This window comes from Mustelus asterias, chromosome 1 (assembly GCF_964213995.1).
Source record: "Mustelus asterias chromosome 1, sMusAst1.hap1.1, whole genome shotgun sequence".
Classification (NCBI taxonomy): Eukaryota; Metazoa; Chordata; class Chondrichthyes; order Carcharhiniformes; family Triakidae; genus Mustelus; species Mustelus asterias.
In genome coordinates this window covers 51,589,334-51,610,139 of record NC_135801.1, presented here as the reverse complement: position 1 = coordinate 51,610,139, position 20,806 = coordinate 51,589,334, and the positions used below count along the sequence as shown (strand labels likewise).

At 47.6% G+C, this 20,806-nt stretch overlaps 1 protein-coding gene across 5 annotated transcripts in view; it reads right to left on the bottom strand.

Annotated features, from left to right (window-relative positions):
• znf827 (zinc finger protein 827) overlaps positions 1–20,806 on the bottom strand; it is a 198,923-nt gene that overhangs the window by 39,132 nt on the left and 138,985 nt on the right. For all 5 annotated transcript variants that reach the window (XM_078212202.1, XM_078212193.1, XM_078212220.1 and 2 more), the window contains exon 7: positions 9,016–9,073. In XM_078212202.1, coding sequence (XP_078068328.1) covers positions 9,016–9,073 — 58 coding nt within the window. The remainder of the gene's footprint in view (positions 1–9,015; positions 9,074–20,806) is intronic.

Genomic DNA, 20,806 nt, shown 5'->3' with positions numbered 1-20,806 from the left:
AATCTTCGCTGTACTCCCTCTATAGCAAGGACATCCTTCTTCAGATAAGGACAGCAAAACGGCACACAATACTCTAGGTATGGCCTCACCAATGCGCTATACAAAACATCCCTATCCTCAAATCCTCTCACTATGAAGGCCAACATACCACTTGCTTTCTTTACTGCCTGCTGTACCTACACGCTTACTTTCAGCGACTGATGCACGAGGACTCCAAGGTCTCGTTGAGTATCCATCTCTCTCAATTTACACCCATTCAAGTAATAATCTGTCTTCCTATTATGGCACACCAGAGATGGAAGTGCTATCGGGTAGCAATGCTCAAAAAAACCCAGTAAGTAACTGACGAGGAAGAGAACCAGGTTGGTGGTTAATAAGAATATTAAGTCGGTTCAGGATCAAGTTGCAAAAGCTGGTTTGGAATCAGACTGACAGGTTGAAAAGCTATTTGGGCTTTGTAGTGTGGTTCCCAGTCAAAAGAGTGTTCTGGGTGGGGTCAAATAAAAAGCACAACATACAGGCCATAGTGACACAGAGCCCAGGGCTGGGCGTGAAGACTCAAGCTGCAGGGACAACAGCTATCCTTTATTGTTTAGTATTTCCAAACAGGAAACCCACCCATGGTAAACCAGAAAAATCCTTGAGAAGCAAGCAGCACTGGAAAGATGACCACTATATTTTCTGTCATGAATTGGAAGCACAGTAAGAAGTCTCACAACACCAGGTTAAAGTCCAACAGGTTTATTTGGTAGCAAATACCATAAGCTTTCGGAGCGCTGCCCCTTCGTCCTGACGAAGGGGCATCGCTCCGAAAGCTTATGGTATTTGCTACCAAATAAACCTGTTGGACTTTAACCTGGTGTTGTGAGACTTCTTACTGTGCTTACCCCAGTCCAACGCTGGCATCTCCACATCATGAATTGGAAGGCCACACATGTCCTATTCAAGTTCAAACTTTTTCACCAGAGAATGGAATCATCGCTGATTAAGGCAGGCAGTGAAAAATTAAAATAACCATTGGAAAGAAGGGATTCCATAGAATTAATATCAGGTCTATTCGACAACGATCAAATAGACTTCCTGTAGCTCTGAAGTAGAAACATAGAAAAACTACAGCACAAAACAGGCCCTTCGGCCCACAAGTTGTGCCGAACACATCCCTACCTTCCAGACCTACCTATAACCCTCCATCCTATTAAGCTCCATGTACTCATCCAGGAGTCTCTTAAAAGACCCTATTGAGTTCGCCTCCACCACCACTGACGGCTGCCGATTCCACTCGCCCACCACCCTCTGTGTGAAAAACTTACCCCTAACATCTCCCCTGTACCTATCCCCCAGCACCTTAAACCTGTGTCCTCTCGTAGCAGCCATTTCAGCCCTGGGAAAAAGCCTCTGAGAGTCCACCCGATCTATGCCTCTCAACATCTTATACACCTCTATTAGGTCTCCTCTCATCCTTCGTCTCTCCAAGGAGAAAAGACCGAGCTCCCTCAGCCTATCCTCATAAGGCATGCCACTCAATCCAGGCAACATCCTTGTAAATCTCCTCTGCACCCTTTCAATCTTTTCCACATCCTTCCTATAGTGAGGCGACCAGAACTGAGCACAGTACTCCAAGTGGGGTCAGACAAGGGTCTTATATAGCTGCACCAAGTAGGGTCTGACGAGGGTCAGTACAATGAAAGATAAACTCCACGTGAAGGTGAATTTCAAGATCCACCCTTTAGAGTTATTGGTATTCAGACAATAGCCCAATGAGTCAATTGATCATTTGTAAGCCAATGTCATGATAAGGGCAGAGACTGGGATTTCTCTGAAACCCAGCTGTTGCACAGGATCATAGAACTCTTCTTCAACACCAAAGCCTTCCAGAGAGACCTTTTAGGAAAAAAAAAGGCATGATACCAACACATTGTTGAAAGACGGTAGGAAGTATGGAGCCATTGTAGCAGTGAAGGCAATACTTGCAAGAATTGGGCGTGGCTATGACTATTGGTGAAGTGGCCTAGATACCAAAACAGAATGAACCCCGTGGGCAGTGAGATTTTCTACATCAGCTGCGGAATTGCCTAGCATTTCAAGACCACAGTAAAGCATGCAGCTTAAGAGGTCATTAGGCATACCAGTGTTTGTTGCTCCTCCACTTTGCATAGGACTTTATTGGAGTGCTACATTTAGTCCTTCTGGCACATCGGAGGAGTTGGTATATGATAATAGTCCACAATATACAGGCACATCATTTCAAGATGTGTACCCGTTAACCATGTAACAGTCTCTCCACATCATCCTAGATCCAATGGTCTTGCCAGGAGAATGATTTGCATGGTTAAATCACTTGTCAGGTACAGAGAAACAGAGCACGTGGCGATGTTGCACTTGTGGCTAACAACATTAGACCTGGGATTACCATCTTCAGCTGAAATAATGTTCAAAAAGCAGATGAGAGTGACGCTTCTAAGCTATCATCCGTCCAGGTTTGTATCAGTGCAGGAATGACTACTGGTGAAGCAAGAGAAGATGAAGTCTGCACAAGATTGGAATGCAGGTGCAGAATTGCCTACCTTACGTGTGGGGCAAAAGTTTTGTTATTCACTCAAAGAAAGGAATCTGATTCCCAGCAGATGTATCCAAGGTTTGCAGTGTGCCAAGGTCATACAAAGCCATAACTTCCTGGCTCCCCAGCATCGTGTTAGGGGGGTACCCAACGATGTGTGGGGGAATTTCTCTTGGAAGTTCGCCAATGTGAAGGTAGATAGTCAATATCTTTTCCCAAAGGTAGGGGAGTCTAAAACTAGAGAGCATAGGTTTAAGGTGAGAGGGGAGAGATACAAAAGCGTCCAGAGGGGCAATTTTTTCACACAGAGGGTGGTGAGTGTCTGGAACAAGCTGCCAGAGGTAGTCGTAGGGGCGGGTACAATTTTATCTTTTAAAAAGCATTTAGATAGTTACATGGATAAGATAGGTATAGAGGGATATGGGCCAAATGCGGGCAATTGGGATTAGCTTAGGGGTTTAAAAAAAATGGCGGCATGGACAAGTTGGGCCAAAGGGCCTGTTTCTATGCTGTAAACCTCTGACTTTATGCACATGGAATCCCTCTTGAGTTTACCCAGCAATTGTCCAGAAGAGCCAACTTCTGCTGGACGATTGTGCTGGATTGGTTTTGATTTGATTTATTCATCCATATATTAGTATACAGTGAAAAGTTTGTTTCTTGCATGCTATACAGACAAAGCATACCGTTCATAGAGAAGGAAACAAGAGAGTGCAGAATGCAGTGTTACAGTCATAGCTCGGGTGTAGAGAAAATTCAACTTAGTGCGAGGTAGGTCCATTCAAAAATCTGATGGCAGCAGGGAAGAAGCTGTTCTTGAGTTGGATGGTATGTGACCTCAGACTTTTGTATCTTTTTCACGATGGAAGAAGGTGGAAGAGAGAATGTCCAGGTTGCGTGGGGTCCTTAATTATGCTGGCTGCTTTAACGAGGCAGCGGGAAGTATAGATAGAGTCAATGGATGGGAGGCTGGTTTGGGAACTATCTGATAAAGTGATTTAAATCACTAACTTTGGATGGTTCAACCAGTTTGACCCTCATAGTTACTCTGAAACAGTTAGAAGGAAATAAAGCACTTCCAACTTCAGAGTAACAATTTTAAAGACCCAGACCAAGCCCTGCACATCACAACTACCCCCCCCCCCCATCCACCCCCAATATCCTGTGCACATAACTTTGAAACTTATCTTCTCACTTTCAATGGTCCCGTTAAACTCGCCTGTGTTACAGTAACTAATGCCGTAAAAAGGGGACAGGTCTTCCTTTGCTGCATTCTCTTTACATCTTGCTGCTGAAGTCCTGAAACTGAGACAGTTCTGTCTCACCCAGCCTGAGTGAAGGAGGTCAGGCTAGACAGTGGCCTTAGAATTTCAGCCAAGCTAAGTCTCTACAGAGTGACAGCCTACCAGTGACTGTAATCTGACAAAGTTATGGGCCAAAGTGAGGACGTCGAATGAAGTGATATCAAATAGGAGCTGGTGTCAACTAAGTCACTTGTCCAACTGCAACTTGCCCAATAATCCAATGGAGTTGCAAACACATTTGCAGGTAAGGTCAAAGAGAAATTGTGGAAAACTGCTGTGAAGACAACTGGCACAGTGCTAGTGTGCAGGATATCCATATGTCCATGAGGAATGAGTCAAGAACATCGTATTGATAATTCTAGATATCAGAAAAGTTTTATTATTATGAGGCCTGGACGTAATTAGTAAATTGCCTATATATCTTAGGGACTCAAACGATGGATGGAGGTCTAACTTTTATGTAAATAGTGTTCACAGCTATTCCATTACTTTATGTGTATTTATTCTAATTGCACAATACTCTACTTGAGAAAGAGGGATGTTGTGATAAATGGAATATGTAAACAGTGAGAGTCTGTCATCACTGAAATGATATCATGCAATGTGTGATTATGGGTGGTGTGCTGATTCCCTAGTAAGATGTGTATGTGGAACTCTCTTGTAACTTCTATATAGTATTGTAAATCTTCAATAAAAACTCCAAGTATTTGTCACCATTCATTAGTGAATAATTGGTAAATTTGTGTGAAGAACTGAGCACAACGAAAATGTACTGGATTGATGGCATACTTAACCCCAAGACAATCAACAAAATTGTTTGATACAAGATTCCTCCAGGATTGTAATTCCAATCTCTTCACCAAATTCATCTAATAGTTAATTGTTGACACTTCTTTTTAAAATCCCTGCAAGCAGGTCATTTACTAGAATGATTGGACATTTACAATTGTGACCCGGGGGCACTATCCTAACTGTGAAACAGACATTCAAAATCACCTCTGTCCTAGGTGGGGGTTGGACATTGCACAATTCTTGTCGTGCAGTTCAATTCGAATGCTAAATTATGCAGCCTGAGGTTCAAAATTCTCAACTTTCCTCCCTTCTATCTACCTCGTCAATTTTGAAGAAGTGTTGTATCGGATGTGCAGCATAGCAAACAAATAGATATTAGTTGAATATTAACAAGCTCACCTTTATAGCATCCATGTTGCTACAGAGGAATATTTGGCCACTTAACTTAATAGACCTTTGAACTGGAGTTTAATTCCAATACAATCCCAGGGCATCTACTTATGTTGAAATTTTCCAAATGATGGTAAAGAAGTTTATGGCTTTTGTAAGACAAGTTATGAGTCATTGACAGATAAGTTTTACTTTGAGCTAACACTTTGCCAGAAGACCCAGGATACTGGGATCCACTTCAATCACTACTGACAAAGAATTCCATGTGTTCAAGAAAGATCATAGAATCCCTATGGTGCAGGAGGCGGCCATTTGGCCCATCAAATCTGCACTGACCACAATCCCACCCAGGTCATATCCCCATAACCCCATGTATTTACACTGCTAATCCCCCTGGCACTAAGGGTCAATTTAGCACCCGGACGAAACCCACGCAGACATGGGGAAAATGTGCAAACTCCACATAGCCACCCGAGGCTGGAATTGAACCCGGGTCCCTGGCGCTGTGAGGCAGCAGTGCTAACCACTGTGCCACTGAAGGTGATAAAGAACTGTCTCCTTTGTTTCTGTTCCTAACAAAGAGTGAAGGCTAATATGATGATTGCAATGGAATTAGAATAGAGCATAGAACATAGAACAGTACAGCACAGTACAGGCCCTTCGGCCCTCGATGTTGTGCCGAGTTTTGTCCGAAACCAAGATCAAGCTATCCCACTCCCTATCATTCTGGCGTGCTCCATGTGCCTATCCAATAACCGCTTGAAAGTTCCTAAAGTGTCCGACTCCACTATCACAGCAGGCAGTCCATTGCACACCCCAACCACTCTCTGAGTAAAGAACCTACCTCGGACATCCCTCCTATATCTCCCACCATGAACCTTATAGTTATGCCCCCTAGTAACATCTACATTCACCTGAGGAAATAGTCTCTGAACGTCCACTCTATCTATCCCCCTCATCATCTTATAAACCTCTATTAAGACGCCTCCCATCCTCCTCCGTTCTAAAGAGAAAAGCCCCAGCTCCCTCAACCTTTCCTCATAAGACCTACCCTCCAAACCAGGCAGCATCCTGATAAATCTCCTCTGCACTCTCTCCAATGTTTCTACATGGATTCATGAGAGGAAAGTCGTGCTTGACGAACTTGTTGGATTTTTATGAAGATGTGCGGGTTAGGTTGATTGGCCAGGTTAAAAAATTGCCCCTTAGAGTCCTGGGATGTGTAGGTTAGAGGGATTAGTGGGTAAAATATGTGGGGGTAGGGCCTGGGTGGGATTGTGGTCGGTGCAGACTCGATGGGCCGAATGGCCTCCTTCTGTACTGTAGGGTTTCTATGATTCTATGTGACTAGTGCGGTTGACAGAGGGGAACCGGTGGATGCGGTGTTCTTGGATTTCCAAAAAGCGTTTGATAAGGTGCCTCACAAAAGGTTGCTGAAGATTGGGTCACATGGAGTTGGGGGTAGGGTGTTAGCGTGGATTGGGGATTGGCTATCTGACAGGAAGCAGAGGGTCAGAATAAATGGGTGCTTTTCTGGTTGGCAGATGGTAACTAGTGGCGTGCTGCAGGGATCGGTACTGGGGCCTCAACTATTTACCATTTATATAGACGATCTGGAGGAGGGGACTGAGTGTAGGGTAACAAAGTTTGCAGACGACACAAAGATAAGTGGAAAAGTGAATCGTGTGGAGGACCTAGAAGGTCTGCAGAGAGATTTGGACAGGCTGAGTGAGTGGGCGAGGATCTGGCAGATGGAGTATAACGTTGACAAATGCGAGGTTATTCACTTTGGAGGAAATAATAGCAAATTGGATTATTATCTAAATGGAAAAAAATTGCAACATGCTACTGTGCAAAGGGACCTGGGGTTCCTTGTGCATGAGACGCAAAAACCCAGTCTGCAGGATCAAGAAGGCAAATGGGATGTTGGCCTATATCGCAAGGGGGATAGAATATAAAAGCAGAGATGTCTTGCTGCATCTGTACAGGGCATTGGTGAGACCGCAGCTGGAATACTGTGTGAAGTATTGGTCCCCTTATTTGCGGAAGGATATATTGGCCTTGGAGGGAGTGCAGAGAAGGTTCACCAGGTTGATACCAGAGATGAGGGGTGTTGATTATGAGGAGAGACTGAGCAGATTGGGTTTGTACTTGTTGGAATTTAGAAGGCTGAGGGGGGATCTTATAGAGACCTATAAGATAATGAAGGGGCTGGATAGGGTAGAGGTGGAGAGATTCTTTCCACTTAGAAAGGAAGCTAGAACTAGAGGGCACAGCCTCAAAATAAAGGGGGGTCAGTTTAGGACAGAGTTGAGGAGGAACTTCTTCTCTCAGAGGGTGGTGAATCTCTGGAATTCTCTGCCCACTGAAGTGCTGGAGGCTACCTCGTTGAATATGTTTAAATCACGGATAGATGGATTCCTGATCGGTAAGGGAATTAGGGGTAATAGGGATCAGGCGGGTAAGTGGAACTGATCCACTTCAGATCAGCCATGATCTTATTGAATGGCGGGGCAGGCTCGAGGGGCTAGACAGCCTACTCCTGCTCCTATTTCTTATGTTCTTATGTTCTTACATCCTTTTTATAGTGAGGTGACCAGAACTGCACACAATATTCCAAATGTGGTCTCACCAAGGTCCTGTACAGTTGCAGCATAACCCCACGGCTCTTAAACTCAAACCCCCTGTTAATAAACGCTAACACACTATAGGCCTCCTTCACGGCTCTACCCACTTGAGTGGCAACCTTCAGAGATCTGTGGATATGAACCCCAAGATCTCTGTTCCTCCACATTCCTCAGAACCCTGCCGTTAACCCTGTAATCCGCATTCAAATTTGTCCTACCAAAGTGAATCACCTTGCACTTATCAGGGTTAAACTCCATCTGCCATTTTTCGGCCCAGCTCTGCATCTTATCAATGTGTCTTTGCAGCCTACAACAGCCCTCCACCTCATCCACTACTCCACCAATCTTGGTATCATCAGCAAATTTACTGACCCACCCTTCAGCCCCCTCCTCCAAGTCATAATATCTTAATCTCTTTGAAAGATCCTGATATTAAACCTTCCTATCTTCAGTGAATAATACAATTCTACCTTATTCAATTCTTTTCAACATCTCGTGATTCATTCCAGGTTCAAAGTTTTTTTATTCTGCTTCATTACTTCTTTCAAATTAAACCTGAAGAAAATACCATGATTAATGCTTAGTCATTCTTCCACAAAAAACTTTGCGTAGTATCTTCGGAAATAACACTGCCTGCCTCATGGTCAGAGTTTTGTCTAAGAGTCAGCACCAAACAAAAATACAGAAAATACATCCTATATTTCCTCGGTCTTTACATTCAGGATAATACAGATTTCAACAATCTAATGTACATTATCTTATATCAATAAACCTGTCCTATCCATCTCCAAAAAAACATACCCCTGCTGTCTTTTATTTTTCTCAAGAGTAAACCAGTGAGCCAGAGCCAACTTATTTAAATCACACTTAAACTTGTATGCAACAAGCAGCTTGGTGGCACAGTGGTTAGCACAGCTACCTCACAGTTCCAGGGACCCGGGTTAGCTTCCCGGCTTGGGTCACTGTGTGTGTGGAGTTTGCACATCCCCCTGCCCTCCCGCCGTGTCTGCGTGGGTTTCCTCCCACAGTCCAAAGATGTGCAGGTTAGGTGGATTGGCCATGCTAAATTGCCCCTTAGTGTCAGGTGGACTAGCTAGGGTAAATACGTGGGTCATGGGGATAGGGCCTGCGTGGGATTGTTGTCGGTGCAGACTCGATGGGCCGAATGGCCTCCTTCTGCACTGTAGAGATTCTATGATAACCATTTTAGAGAGACCACTCCCACATTATTGATTCAGGTTCAGAACAGAAGGGGACTCTCCTTTCGTTGATCAGGCATGTAGCCAAATCTAAAGGTTCATTTTATCATCCAGGTAAATACACCTAATTAAAACAAGACACTTACCTGTTGCTACCCAACTCTGACATGTTTTTTCCTCCTTCTTGTGCTTTGCTTACTTTTGCTATAGGAGGAGAAAGCAGAACCAAAACATTAAAATACAGGTTTAATATTTCACTTAACATGTTTGTCAGCTGTGACTCAATTGGTAGCACTCGTGCTCGAGTCACAAGGTTCAAACCCCACTCCAGGAACTTGAGCACAGATGTCATCTGTCTTACTTAGGTGGATGTAAAAGATTGCATTATTTTGAAGAAGAGCAGGGGAGTTATTCTCAGTGTCCTGGCCCATATTTGTCCTTCAATCAAAAAACAAAGCAGAATACAGGGATTCCTGTATTCCTCACTTAATGTTGATTCTGTCAACATTTTTTGTTATAACGCCATTGATAAAATCAGGAGTCTGACAGATCAGGGCCACTGCGCATGCGCAGAGTTCCAGAACTGTCAGACTCTGGCACTCAACCCGTTCCCTGGGTTTTTTATGAGATTCACGATTGGGACCTGTGCAGTGCACAGAGTGGGGAGATTCAAGTGTGAAGTTGAACTGACGAAACAGTCGGGATCTAGAACAGTTTTCCCGCCAATTCAGTGCTTTTGGGAGAATCGCGGCCCACATTTCAAGAATAGGCTGGGAAGCATGTTGAGATGTCTGGTGGTTGTGAAAAGGGTTATGTAAATACAAGTCTTTCTTATATCTCTTCAACTTATGAAATAAGTTTTATTTAAATAAAAGGTGTGAGGAAATCACTGATTTTTGTCAATATACAGTGATGGATAGGATTTGTCACATTTTATGCTATCTATTTTGGAACACAAGAACAGGAGGAGGTCATTTAGCTTGAGACCATTCTGCCATTCAGTTAGATCACAACTGTCCATATCTCTAATCGTTACCCAACATAATCTATCAATCTTAGACTTAAAAATTTCAATTGACCCAGCAGCCATGGGCTAAGAGTTCCAGATTTCTACTACCCTTTGTGGAAAAAACGCTTCCTAAATTTCAGTTCCAATGGATTTAGCTCTTATTTAAGAATAGAGGCATGGACTATTTTCTAAACGGTGACAAAATTCATAATGCTAAAGTGCAAAGGGACTTGGGAGTCCTAGTCCAGGATTCTCTAAAGGTAAACTTGCAGGTTGAGTCCGTAATTAAGAAAGCAAATGTAATGTTGTCATTTATCTCAAGAGGCTTGGAATACAAAGTAAGAAGTTTAACAACACCAGGTTAAAGTCCAACAGGTTTATTTGGTAGCAAAAGCCACACAAGCTTTCGAGGCTCTGAGCCCCTTCTTCAGGTGAGTGGGAATTCTGTTCACAAACAGAACTTATAAGACACAGACTCAATTTACATGAATAATGGTTGGAATGCGAATACTTACAACTAATCACATCTCCACATTTGGAATACAAAAGCAGGGATGTACTTCTGAGGCTTTATAAAGCACTGGTTAGGCCCCATTTGGAGTACTGTGAGCAATTTTGGGCCCCACACCTCAGGAAGGACATACTGGCACTGGAGCGGGTCCAGCGGAGATTCACACGGATGATCCCAGGAATGGTAGGCCTGACATACGATGAACGTCTGAGGATCGTGGGATTATATTCATTGGAGTTTAGGAGGTTGAGGGGAGATCTGATAGAAACTTACAAGATAATGAACGGCTTAGATAGGATGGACGTAGGGAAGTTGTTTCCATTAACAGGGGAGACTAGGACGCGGGGGCACAGCCTTAGAATAAAAGGGAGTCACTTTAGAACAGAGATGAGGAGAAATTTCTTCAGCCAGAGAGTGGTGGGTCTGTGGAATTCATTGCCACAGAGGGCTGTGGAGGCCGAGACGTTGAGCGTCTTCAAGACAGAAATTGATAAATTCTTGATTTCTCGAGGAATTAAGGACTATGGGGAGAGAGCGGGTAAATGGAGTTGAAATCAACCATGATTGAATGGTGGAGTGGACATCACTGCCTTGCTTTTGTACTCCAGTTCTTTGGATCAAGATCAACATTTCACGAGTATTTTTCATTAGTACTATACTGTACTCCTTATACACCTATGACTGTGTGGCCAAATTCCCCTCCAACTCGATTTTCAAGTTTACTTCCGCTCCTATGTCTTATGGTCTTATGGTCTTATTTAAAGATTACGCGCCCTCTTGTTCTGGATTTTCTTGAAAGGGAATAGTTTCCTGTTATCCACCTATCAAATGCCAAAACCTAATTTTAAATACTTTAATTAGATTGCTCCTCAACCAAGGGAATACAAGCCATGTTTATGCAACTTTGCCACCCTCATAACTTAATCTTTTAAGCCCTACTACAATTCTTCTGGATGTTCACTTTAAGCCCTCTAAGGGGCATTTCTTAAGGGACAGTGCCCAAAGCTGAAGGCAGAACTCCAGATGGGGTCTGACTAAGGGTCTGTCCAACTGAGCCATCACTGCCTTGCTTTTGTACTCCAGTTCTTTGGATCAAGATCAACATTTCACGAGTATTTTTCATTAGTACTATACTGTACTCCTTATACACCTATGACTGTGTGGCCAAATTCCCCTCCAACTCGATTTTCAAGTTTGCTGACGATACCACCGTAGTGGGTCGGATGTCAAACAATGACGATGTGGAGATGCCGGCGTTGGACTGGGGTAAACACAGTAAGAAGTTTAACAACACAGGTTAAAGTCCAACAGGTTTATTTGGTAGCAAAAGCCACACAAGCTTTCGGAGCTCCAAGCCCCTTCTTCAGGTGAGTGGGAATTCTGTTCACAAACAGGGCATATAAAGACACAGACTCAATTTACATGAATAATGGTTGGAATTCCACCCTTGTTCTCCAGATATATATTAATGACCTAAATCCTGGTGTACAGGGCAGAATTGTAAAATGTATGGATACTATAGAATGTGGAAGCATTGTGAACTGTGAGGAGGATAGTGTAGAACTTAAAAAAAGAGATAGACAAATTGTGGAATGGGCAGACGAGTGGCAGAATGGGTAGACAAGTGGCAGAATGGGTAGACAAGTGGCAGATGAAGTTCAATGTGGAGCAGTGTGAAGTAATTAATTTTGGTAGGAAGAACACGGAGAGGCAATATAAAGTAAAGGGTGCAACTCTAACGGGGTGCAAAAGATGGACCTGGGTGTATATGTGCATTAGTCATTGAAAGTGGCAGGACAGATTAACAAAGTACACTGTATACTAGACCATATTAGAACATAGAAAAAATACAGCATAAACAGGCCTTTCGGCCCACAAGTTGCGCCGGTCATGTCCCTACCTACCTAGGCTTATATATAGGCTTACCTATAACCCTCAATCCTATTAAGTCCCATGTACTCATTCAGAAGTCTCTTAAAAGACCCTATCGAGTTTGCCTCCACCACCACTGACGGCAGCCAAATAGGGACATAGAACACAAGAGTTTGTATATGACACTGGCTTGGCCTCACCTGGACCAGTGTGTCCAGCTCTGGGTGTGGCATTGAAGGAAAGCATTAGAGAGAGTGCAAGAAAGATTCATGAAAATGGTTCCAGCGATGAGGAAACTCAATTACAAAGATAGAGTGTAGGACTCGAGGATTGTTTTCCTTGGAGAAGAGAAGGTTGAGAGGAGATTTAATAGATGTATTCAAAATCATAAGGGGACTGGACAGAATAAATAGGGAAAGCTGTTGCCACACAAGGCACAGATTTAAGGTAATTCTCAAAAGAAGCAATGTAACATGAGGAAAATATTTTTTCACAGTGAGTGGTTAGGATCTGCAATGCACTACCAGAGTGCAGTACAAGAGTAAAATAAGCAAGAAATATAAAAACAGAGTGTAAGAGATTCTATACTTCTATAAAAAGGAAGAGAGAAGTTAAAGTAAACATCGACCCCTTAAGGGATGAGACTAATCAATTAATAATGGGGAACAACAAAATGGCAGAGACGTTGAACAAGTATTTTGTGTCTGCCTTCAAGAGCACCTCAATAAGGATAGTAGAAATTCAAGAACCATCAGGAAGGGAGGGAGGAACTTAAAACATTCACCATGACTAGAAAAAAAGTACTAGGAAAACTGATGGGACCAAAGCTGACAGGCATAAGAGCCTCCAGCCTAGGGTATTCAACCCTGGCTGGACAGTTGAGGCATTGGTTATAATCTTCCAAATTTCCCTAGATTCTGGAAGGGTCACAGCAGATTTAAAAACTGCAAATATAACACCTCTGTTCAAGGAGGAGAGGGGAGACAGAAAACAGGAAAAGAGAGGCCAGTTAGGCTAATACTTGCAATTGGGAAAGCGCTAGAATTCATAATAAGGAAGCAGTAGCAGGACATTTGGAGAAACATAATTCAATCAAGCAAAGTCAACATTCTTTTGTGGAAGGGAAATAGAGTTTGACAAATTTATTAGAGTTCTTTGAGGATATGTATGACAAGCAGGGTGGACAAAAGGCAACCAGTAGATGTACTGTATTTGGATTTGAAAGGCAGTCAATAAGCTGCCACATAAAAGATTACTACAAAAGCTCATGGTGCTGGAGTATTATATCAGCACGGATAGAGGATTGCTATCTAACAACAAACAAAGTTGGGATAAACGGGTCGTTTTCAGTTTGGCAAGCTATAACTAGTAGAGTGCCACAGGTATCAGTGCTGGGGTCTCAACTATTTGCAATCTTTATTAATGACTAGGATGAATGGGTTGAGTGAATGCAGCCAAATTTGCTGATGATACAAAGAGAGGTAGGAAAACAAGTTGTGAGGAGGACACTGAGGCCTAGCTTTTCATGAAGTCAGGTAGAGTTGGGAGACCTTTAGAAATGGCAATCTGGACCAGTTGCCAGGATTCCCACCCCCATTCCTGTTTCTGGTCATTTTCACAGGTGCGGGATAAGGGCCTGAGTAGTCACTGTGCAGAACTCCTCCCCTCGCCACCTCCATTGCAGTGATGGGTATTTCAAACCCTCTGCAACTGTATCAACACCAGCAGTTCTAACAAATAGTCAGACATTTGTTTTTCCAGATGGCCTCATTATGAATACTTGGCTGAGCTCCTAGAATGGCCAACACACACACATCCCTGTAGGCAATATTGACACAGCTTGCAGAAGAGTTATAGCTTTGCTTGATTTACATCTTTACTATCTTGTAGTAACCTTATCTTTCTTTGAAGAGTTTTTTCAATGCCCGTATGCAAGATGAAAGCTTGAGGGCTGAACAGTCATGATTAGATCTGTGCAGATGTCCCAGTAAACAGAGTCTGTCCTTCTAGCCTCGACATCCGCCTGCCTGTGCTGCCTCTTCAGGAGGCAGTGAGCCCAACCCACCACCCCAGCATGTAAGTTGGTGGAGGCCTCCTTGAGTGGGAAAACATTTGACAGATGGAATATAATATGGGAAAATGGGAGGTCATCCACCTTGCTGGGATTAATAGAAAAGCAGCATATTATTTAAAATGGAGAAAGACTGCAGAATGCTGCAATAGAAGGACCTGGATGTCCTCATACATGCATCGCAAAATGTTGGCATGCAAGTGCAGCAAGTAATTAGAAAGGCAGATGTAATGTTGACCTTTATTGCAGGAGGAATAGAGCAAATACAGTAGGAAGTCTTGCTACAACTGTTCAGAGCAGTTGTGAGACCACACCTAGAGTGCTGCATACAATTTTCATAGAATCCCTACAGTGCAGTAGGGGGCCATTTGGCCTGCACTGACAACAATCCCACCCAGTCCCTATCCCTGTAATCCCACGTATTTACCCTGCTAATCCCCCTAACACTGAGGGGCAATTTTTGCATGACCAACCAATCTAACCCTCATATCTTTGGAGTATGGGAGGAAACCGGAGCACCCGGGGGAAACCCACACAGGCACGGGAAGAATGTGCAAACTCCATGCACACAGCGACCCGAGGCTGGAATTGAACCTGGGTCCCTGTTGCTGTGAGACAGCAGTGCTAGCCACTGTGCCAACCCCTTTTTTAAAGAGAGATATACTCACAACTATATGGAAACAGGTATGGCAGTGGACTCATCCGGTCGTTAAGCTCAACATTACTCATTTAATGCTTTGTGATTGTTCTTTTGTACCCAAGGTGCAAGTTAAATGGTTGCATCCAAATAAAATGCATTGTATTGATTTTCTGCATCTGTCCACTTTTAATGGACAGATGCAAATCAGGCAGAAATTGTATTTTTTTTTGTGTTTATTCTTTCATTAGACGAATACACAAGAGTTTATGCCAATTCAGTGAGATAGCCTTGTTTCGGTTTCACCATAGGTCATGCTACATTCGCAGATATTTTGCTTATTGTAGGCAACCACAGCTCAACACTTACGTGGCGTGGTGCTGAACATGAGGAACTGTTTCAGCAACATGCAATGTAAATTTGGGCAAGAATGTATTTATCTAAAAAATGGCCAATGGATAGGTTAGAGTTACTTAAATATCCAGTTTTTGAACTGCTTGACCAGTATTTAATCCTCAGTACTCTATAGGCTTTTCTCACATTACAGCTGTGATTACACCTCACTTACAAGACTTTGAAACCTCCTGAGGTTACAAAAGAAATTATCTATCTACTGAATTAAAATTTAAGCTGCTATTTAAGTCATTATTTTCCTCCTTCCTGTCATCTTTAAAAGAGCCTCACAGAGTTCAAACTTTCCACTGGGAATGTTATTTCACATGTTACAGATCCTCTGAGCACAATCTCAATTAAAATTGTAATATAGAGCCAGTCAGAATACTACATTTTTTTAACAAGTTCTCGACCTACAGTTAAGAATTAAGATTAAAAACACTGATCTTAGGATACAGATTCCCAAATCATTTAAAGTGACTTGCAATTAGGGCTGACAACCCGACTGACGATGTGGAGATGCCTACTGACAACAGTATAGAATTTATGTTGAACTATCCCACTAACTCCTGCTCTTTGGAAATAAAAACAAAGTAACCCAGAATTTCCTCAGAAATGCACTCTACTGCAGTATCTTCACCAGAGGTACAACAGAAAAGCATAAACCAGGTCTCAGGTCACACTCACCCACTAAAGCTATGGCGGCGCAACAGGAGCTGCTTCAAATTATGCAATTTAGCACATTTGAATCAAAGCTACTATCCAATATAAAAGGCAGCTAAAGTTAAACATTAACTTCTGAACATATTAATTTTGAAGATTTGGAAATGCTTCTTCCCAGTTATATTTGAGTGGGGATGCACAGGGTGATACGAGAAGAGTGACAAGCTGGAAATAAAAGCAAGTGGAGGTAAACAATGGCTCATAACTTCCGAGCTTCAGGGCGTCATATTGGGGGCAGGTACCCCACCCTCCGCTGATCACAGGAAACGTTTGCATAGCTGTTGCCCAGAAGTGCAAACTTCCTCTGGGGAATTGACCTGCACTGCAAGCCATCCAAAATTGTCATTTAAATTGTGAGGTTTTGACTGGGTTAAATCAATAGTGACCTAAAAAGAGAGAAGTATGAAAACCTCAAACGACTGGGTAACTATTGCACAGATCCAGATGGAGACCGACCCTACCTTTCCCCCTCTCCCCCACTCTTCCTGTTCTCTGATATTTAAAAAACTTACGTCAATTTTAATGTGAGGAGTGATGCTGGAAAGCAGATTCACTCCACCCACACACAGCAGCCTTCTCATCCTCCCTCTCACACACACCCACCACCAGTTTCACACACACACACACCTACCCACACACTCAGCCAGCCCCGTCGCGCACACATACACAGCCAGCCCCGTCTCACGCACGCACACGCACACGCCCAGCCCCGTCACACACACGCACACGCCCAGCCCCGTCACACACACGCACACGCCCAGCCCCGTCACACACACGCACACGCCCAGCCCCGTCACACACACGCACACGCCCAGCCCCGTCACACACACGCACACGCCCAGCCCCGTCACACACACGCACACGCCCAGCCCCGTCACACACACGCACACGCCCAGCCCCGTCACACACACGCACACGCCCAGCCCCGTCACACACACGCACACGCCCAGCCCCGTCACACACACGCACACGCCCAGCCCCGTCACGCACACGCCCAGCCCCGTCACGCACACGCCCAGCCCCGTCTCACTCACACACACGCACACGCCCAGCCCCGTCTCACTCACACGCACACGCCCAGCCCCGTCACACACACGCACACGCCCAGCCCCGTCACACACACGCCCAGCCCCGTCACACACACGCACACGCCCAGCCCCGTCACACACACGCACACGCCCAGCCCCGTCACACACACGCACACGCCCAGCCCCGTCACACACACGCACACGCCCAGCCCCGTCACACACACGCACACGCCCAGCCCCGTCACACACACGCACACGCCCAGCCCCGTCACACACACGCACACGCCCAGCCCCGTCACACACACGCACACGCCCAGCCCCGTCACACACACGCACACGCCCAGCCCCGTCACACACACGCACACGCCCAGCCCCGTCACACACACGCACACGCCCAGCCCCGTCACACACACGCACACGCCCAGCCCCGTCACACACACGCACACGCCCAGCCCCGTCACACACACGCACACGCCCAGCCCCGACACACACACGCACACGCCCAGCCCCGACACACACACGCACACACCCAGCCCCGACACACACACACGCCCAGCCCCGACCCACACACACGCCCAGCCCCCACACACACGCCCAGCCCCCACCCACACACGCCCAGCCCCCACCCACACACGCCCAGCCCACACACACACGCCCAGCCCCCACACACACGCCCAGCCCCCACACACACACCCAGCCCCCACACACACCCAGCCCCCACACACACACCCAGCCCCCACACACACACCCAGCCCCCACACACACACCCAGCCCCCACACACACACCCAGCCCCCACACACACACCCAGCCCCCACACACACACCCTGCCCCCACACACACACCCAGCCCCCACACACACACACACGCCCCCACACACACACACACGCCCCCACACACACACCCAGCCCCCACACACACACCCAGCCCCCACACACACACCCAGCCCCCCCCACACACACACCCAGCCCCCACACACACACCCAGCCCCCACACACACACCCAGCCCCCACACACACACCCAGCCCCCACACACACACCCAGCCCCCACACACACACCCAGCCCCCACACACACACCCAGCCCCCACACACACACCCAGCCCCCACCCAGCCCACACACACACGCCCAGCCCACACGCACACGCCCAGCCCACACGCACACGCACAGACACACACACACCCAGCCCCGTCTCACGCGCACACACACACCCAGCCCCGTCGCTCGCGCACGCACGCACGCACACACACACACACGCACACACCCAGCCCCGTCTCACACACCCAGCCCCGTCTCACACACCCAGCCCCGTCTCACACACCCAGCCCCGTCTCACACACCCAGCCCCGTCTCACACACCCAGCCCCGTCTCACACACCCAGCCCCGTCTCACACACCCAGCCCCGTCTCACACACCCAGCCCCGTCTCACACGCACCCAGCCCCGTCTCACACGCACCCAGCCCCGTCTCACACGCACACACCCAGCACCGTCGCACACGCACACACAGCCCTGGGATGCACACACACGCACACCCAGCCCCGTCACACACGCACACACAGCCCCGGGATGCACACACACGCACACCCAGCCCCGTCACACACGCACACACACACCCAGCACCGTTGCACACGCACACACAGCCCCGGGATGCACACACACGCACACCCAGCCCCGTCACACACACACAGCCCCGGGATGCACACACACGCACACACAGCCCCGGGATGCACACACACGCACACACAGCCCCGGGATGCACACACACGCACACCCAGCCCCGTCACACACGCACACCCAGCCCCGTCTCACGCACGCACACACTCAGCCCCGTCTCACGCACGCACACACACAGCCCCGTCTCTCGTGCACACGCACACACACACGCGCACACACACACGCACCCACGCATACACCCAGCCCCGACACACACATGCACACACCCAGCCCCAACACACACACGCACACACCCAGCCCCAACACACACACACCCAGCCCCGACACTCACACACACCCAGCCCCGACACACACACGCACACACTCAGCCCGACACACAAACCCAGCCCCAATGCGCACGCACGCACACACACACACACCCAGCCCCGTCTCTCACACACACACCCAGCCCCGTCACACACACACACACACCCAGCCCCGTCACACACACACACACCCAGCCCCGTCACACACACACACACACCCAGCCCCGTCACACACACACACACCCAGCCCCGTCACACACACACACACACACACCCAGCCCCGTCACACACACACACACACACACCCAGCCCCGTCACACACACACACACCCAGCCCCGTCACACACACACACACACACACCCAGCCCCGTCACACACACACACACACACACCCAGCCCCGTCACACACACACACACACACACACCCAGCCCCGTCACACACACACACACACACACCCAGCCCCGTCACACACACACACACACACACCCAGCCCCGTCACACACACACACACACACACCCAGCCCCGTCACACACACACACACCCAGCCCCGTCACACACACACACACCCAGCCCCGTCACACACACACACACCCAGCCCCGTCACACACACACACACCCAGCCCCGTCACACACACACACACCCAGCCCCGTCACACACACACACACCCAGCCCCGTCTCACACACACACACACCCAGCCCCGTCACACACACACACACACAGCCCCGTCACACACACACACCCAGCCCCGTCACACACACACCCAGCCCCGTCACACACACACCCAGCCCCGTCACACACACACCCAGCCCCGTCACACACACACCCAGCCCCGTCACACACACACCCAGCCCCGTCACACACACACACACGCACCCAGCCCCGTCACACACACACACACGCGCACCCAGCCCCGTCACACACACACACACGCACCCAGCCCCGTCACACACACACACACACCCAGCCCCATCACTCACACACCCACCCAGCCCCGTCTCTCACACACACAAACAACCAGCCCCGTCTCTCACACACACACCCACCCAGCCCCGTCTCTCCCACACACACACACACACCCAGCCCCGTCACACACACACACACCCAGCCCCGTCACACACACACACACACCCAGCCCCGTCACACACACACACACACCCAGCCCCGTCACACACACACACACACCCAGCCCCGTCACACACACACACACACCCAGCCCCGTCACACACACACACACACACACCCAGCCCCGTCACACACACACACACACACACACACACCCAGCCCCGTCACACACACACACACACACACACCCAGCCCCGTCACACACACACACACACCCAGCCCCGTCACACACACACACACACCCAGCCCCGTCACACACACACACACACACCCAGCCCCGTCACACACACACACACACACCCAGCCCCGTCACACACACACACACACACACCCAGCCCCGTCACACACACACACACACACCCAGCCCCGTCACACACACACACACACACACCCAGCCCCGTCACACACACACACACACACACACCCAGCCCCGTCACACACACACACACACACCCAGCCCCGTCACACACACACACCCAGCCCCGTCACACACACACACACACACCCAGCCCCGTCACACACACACACACACACCCAGCCCCGTCACACACACACACACACACACACACACCCAGCCCCGTCACACAC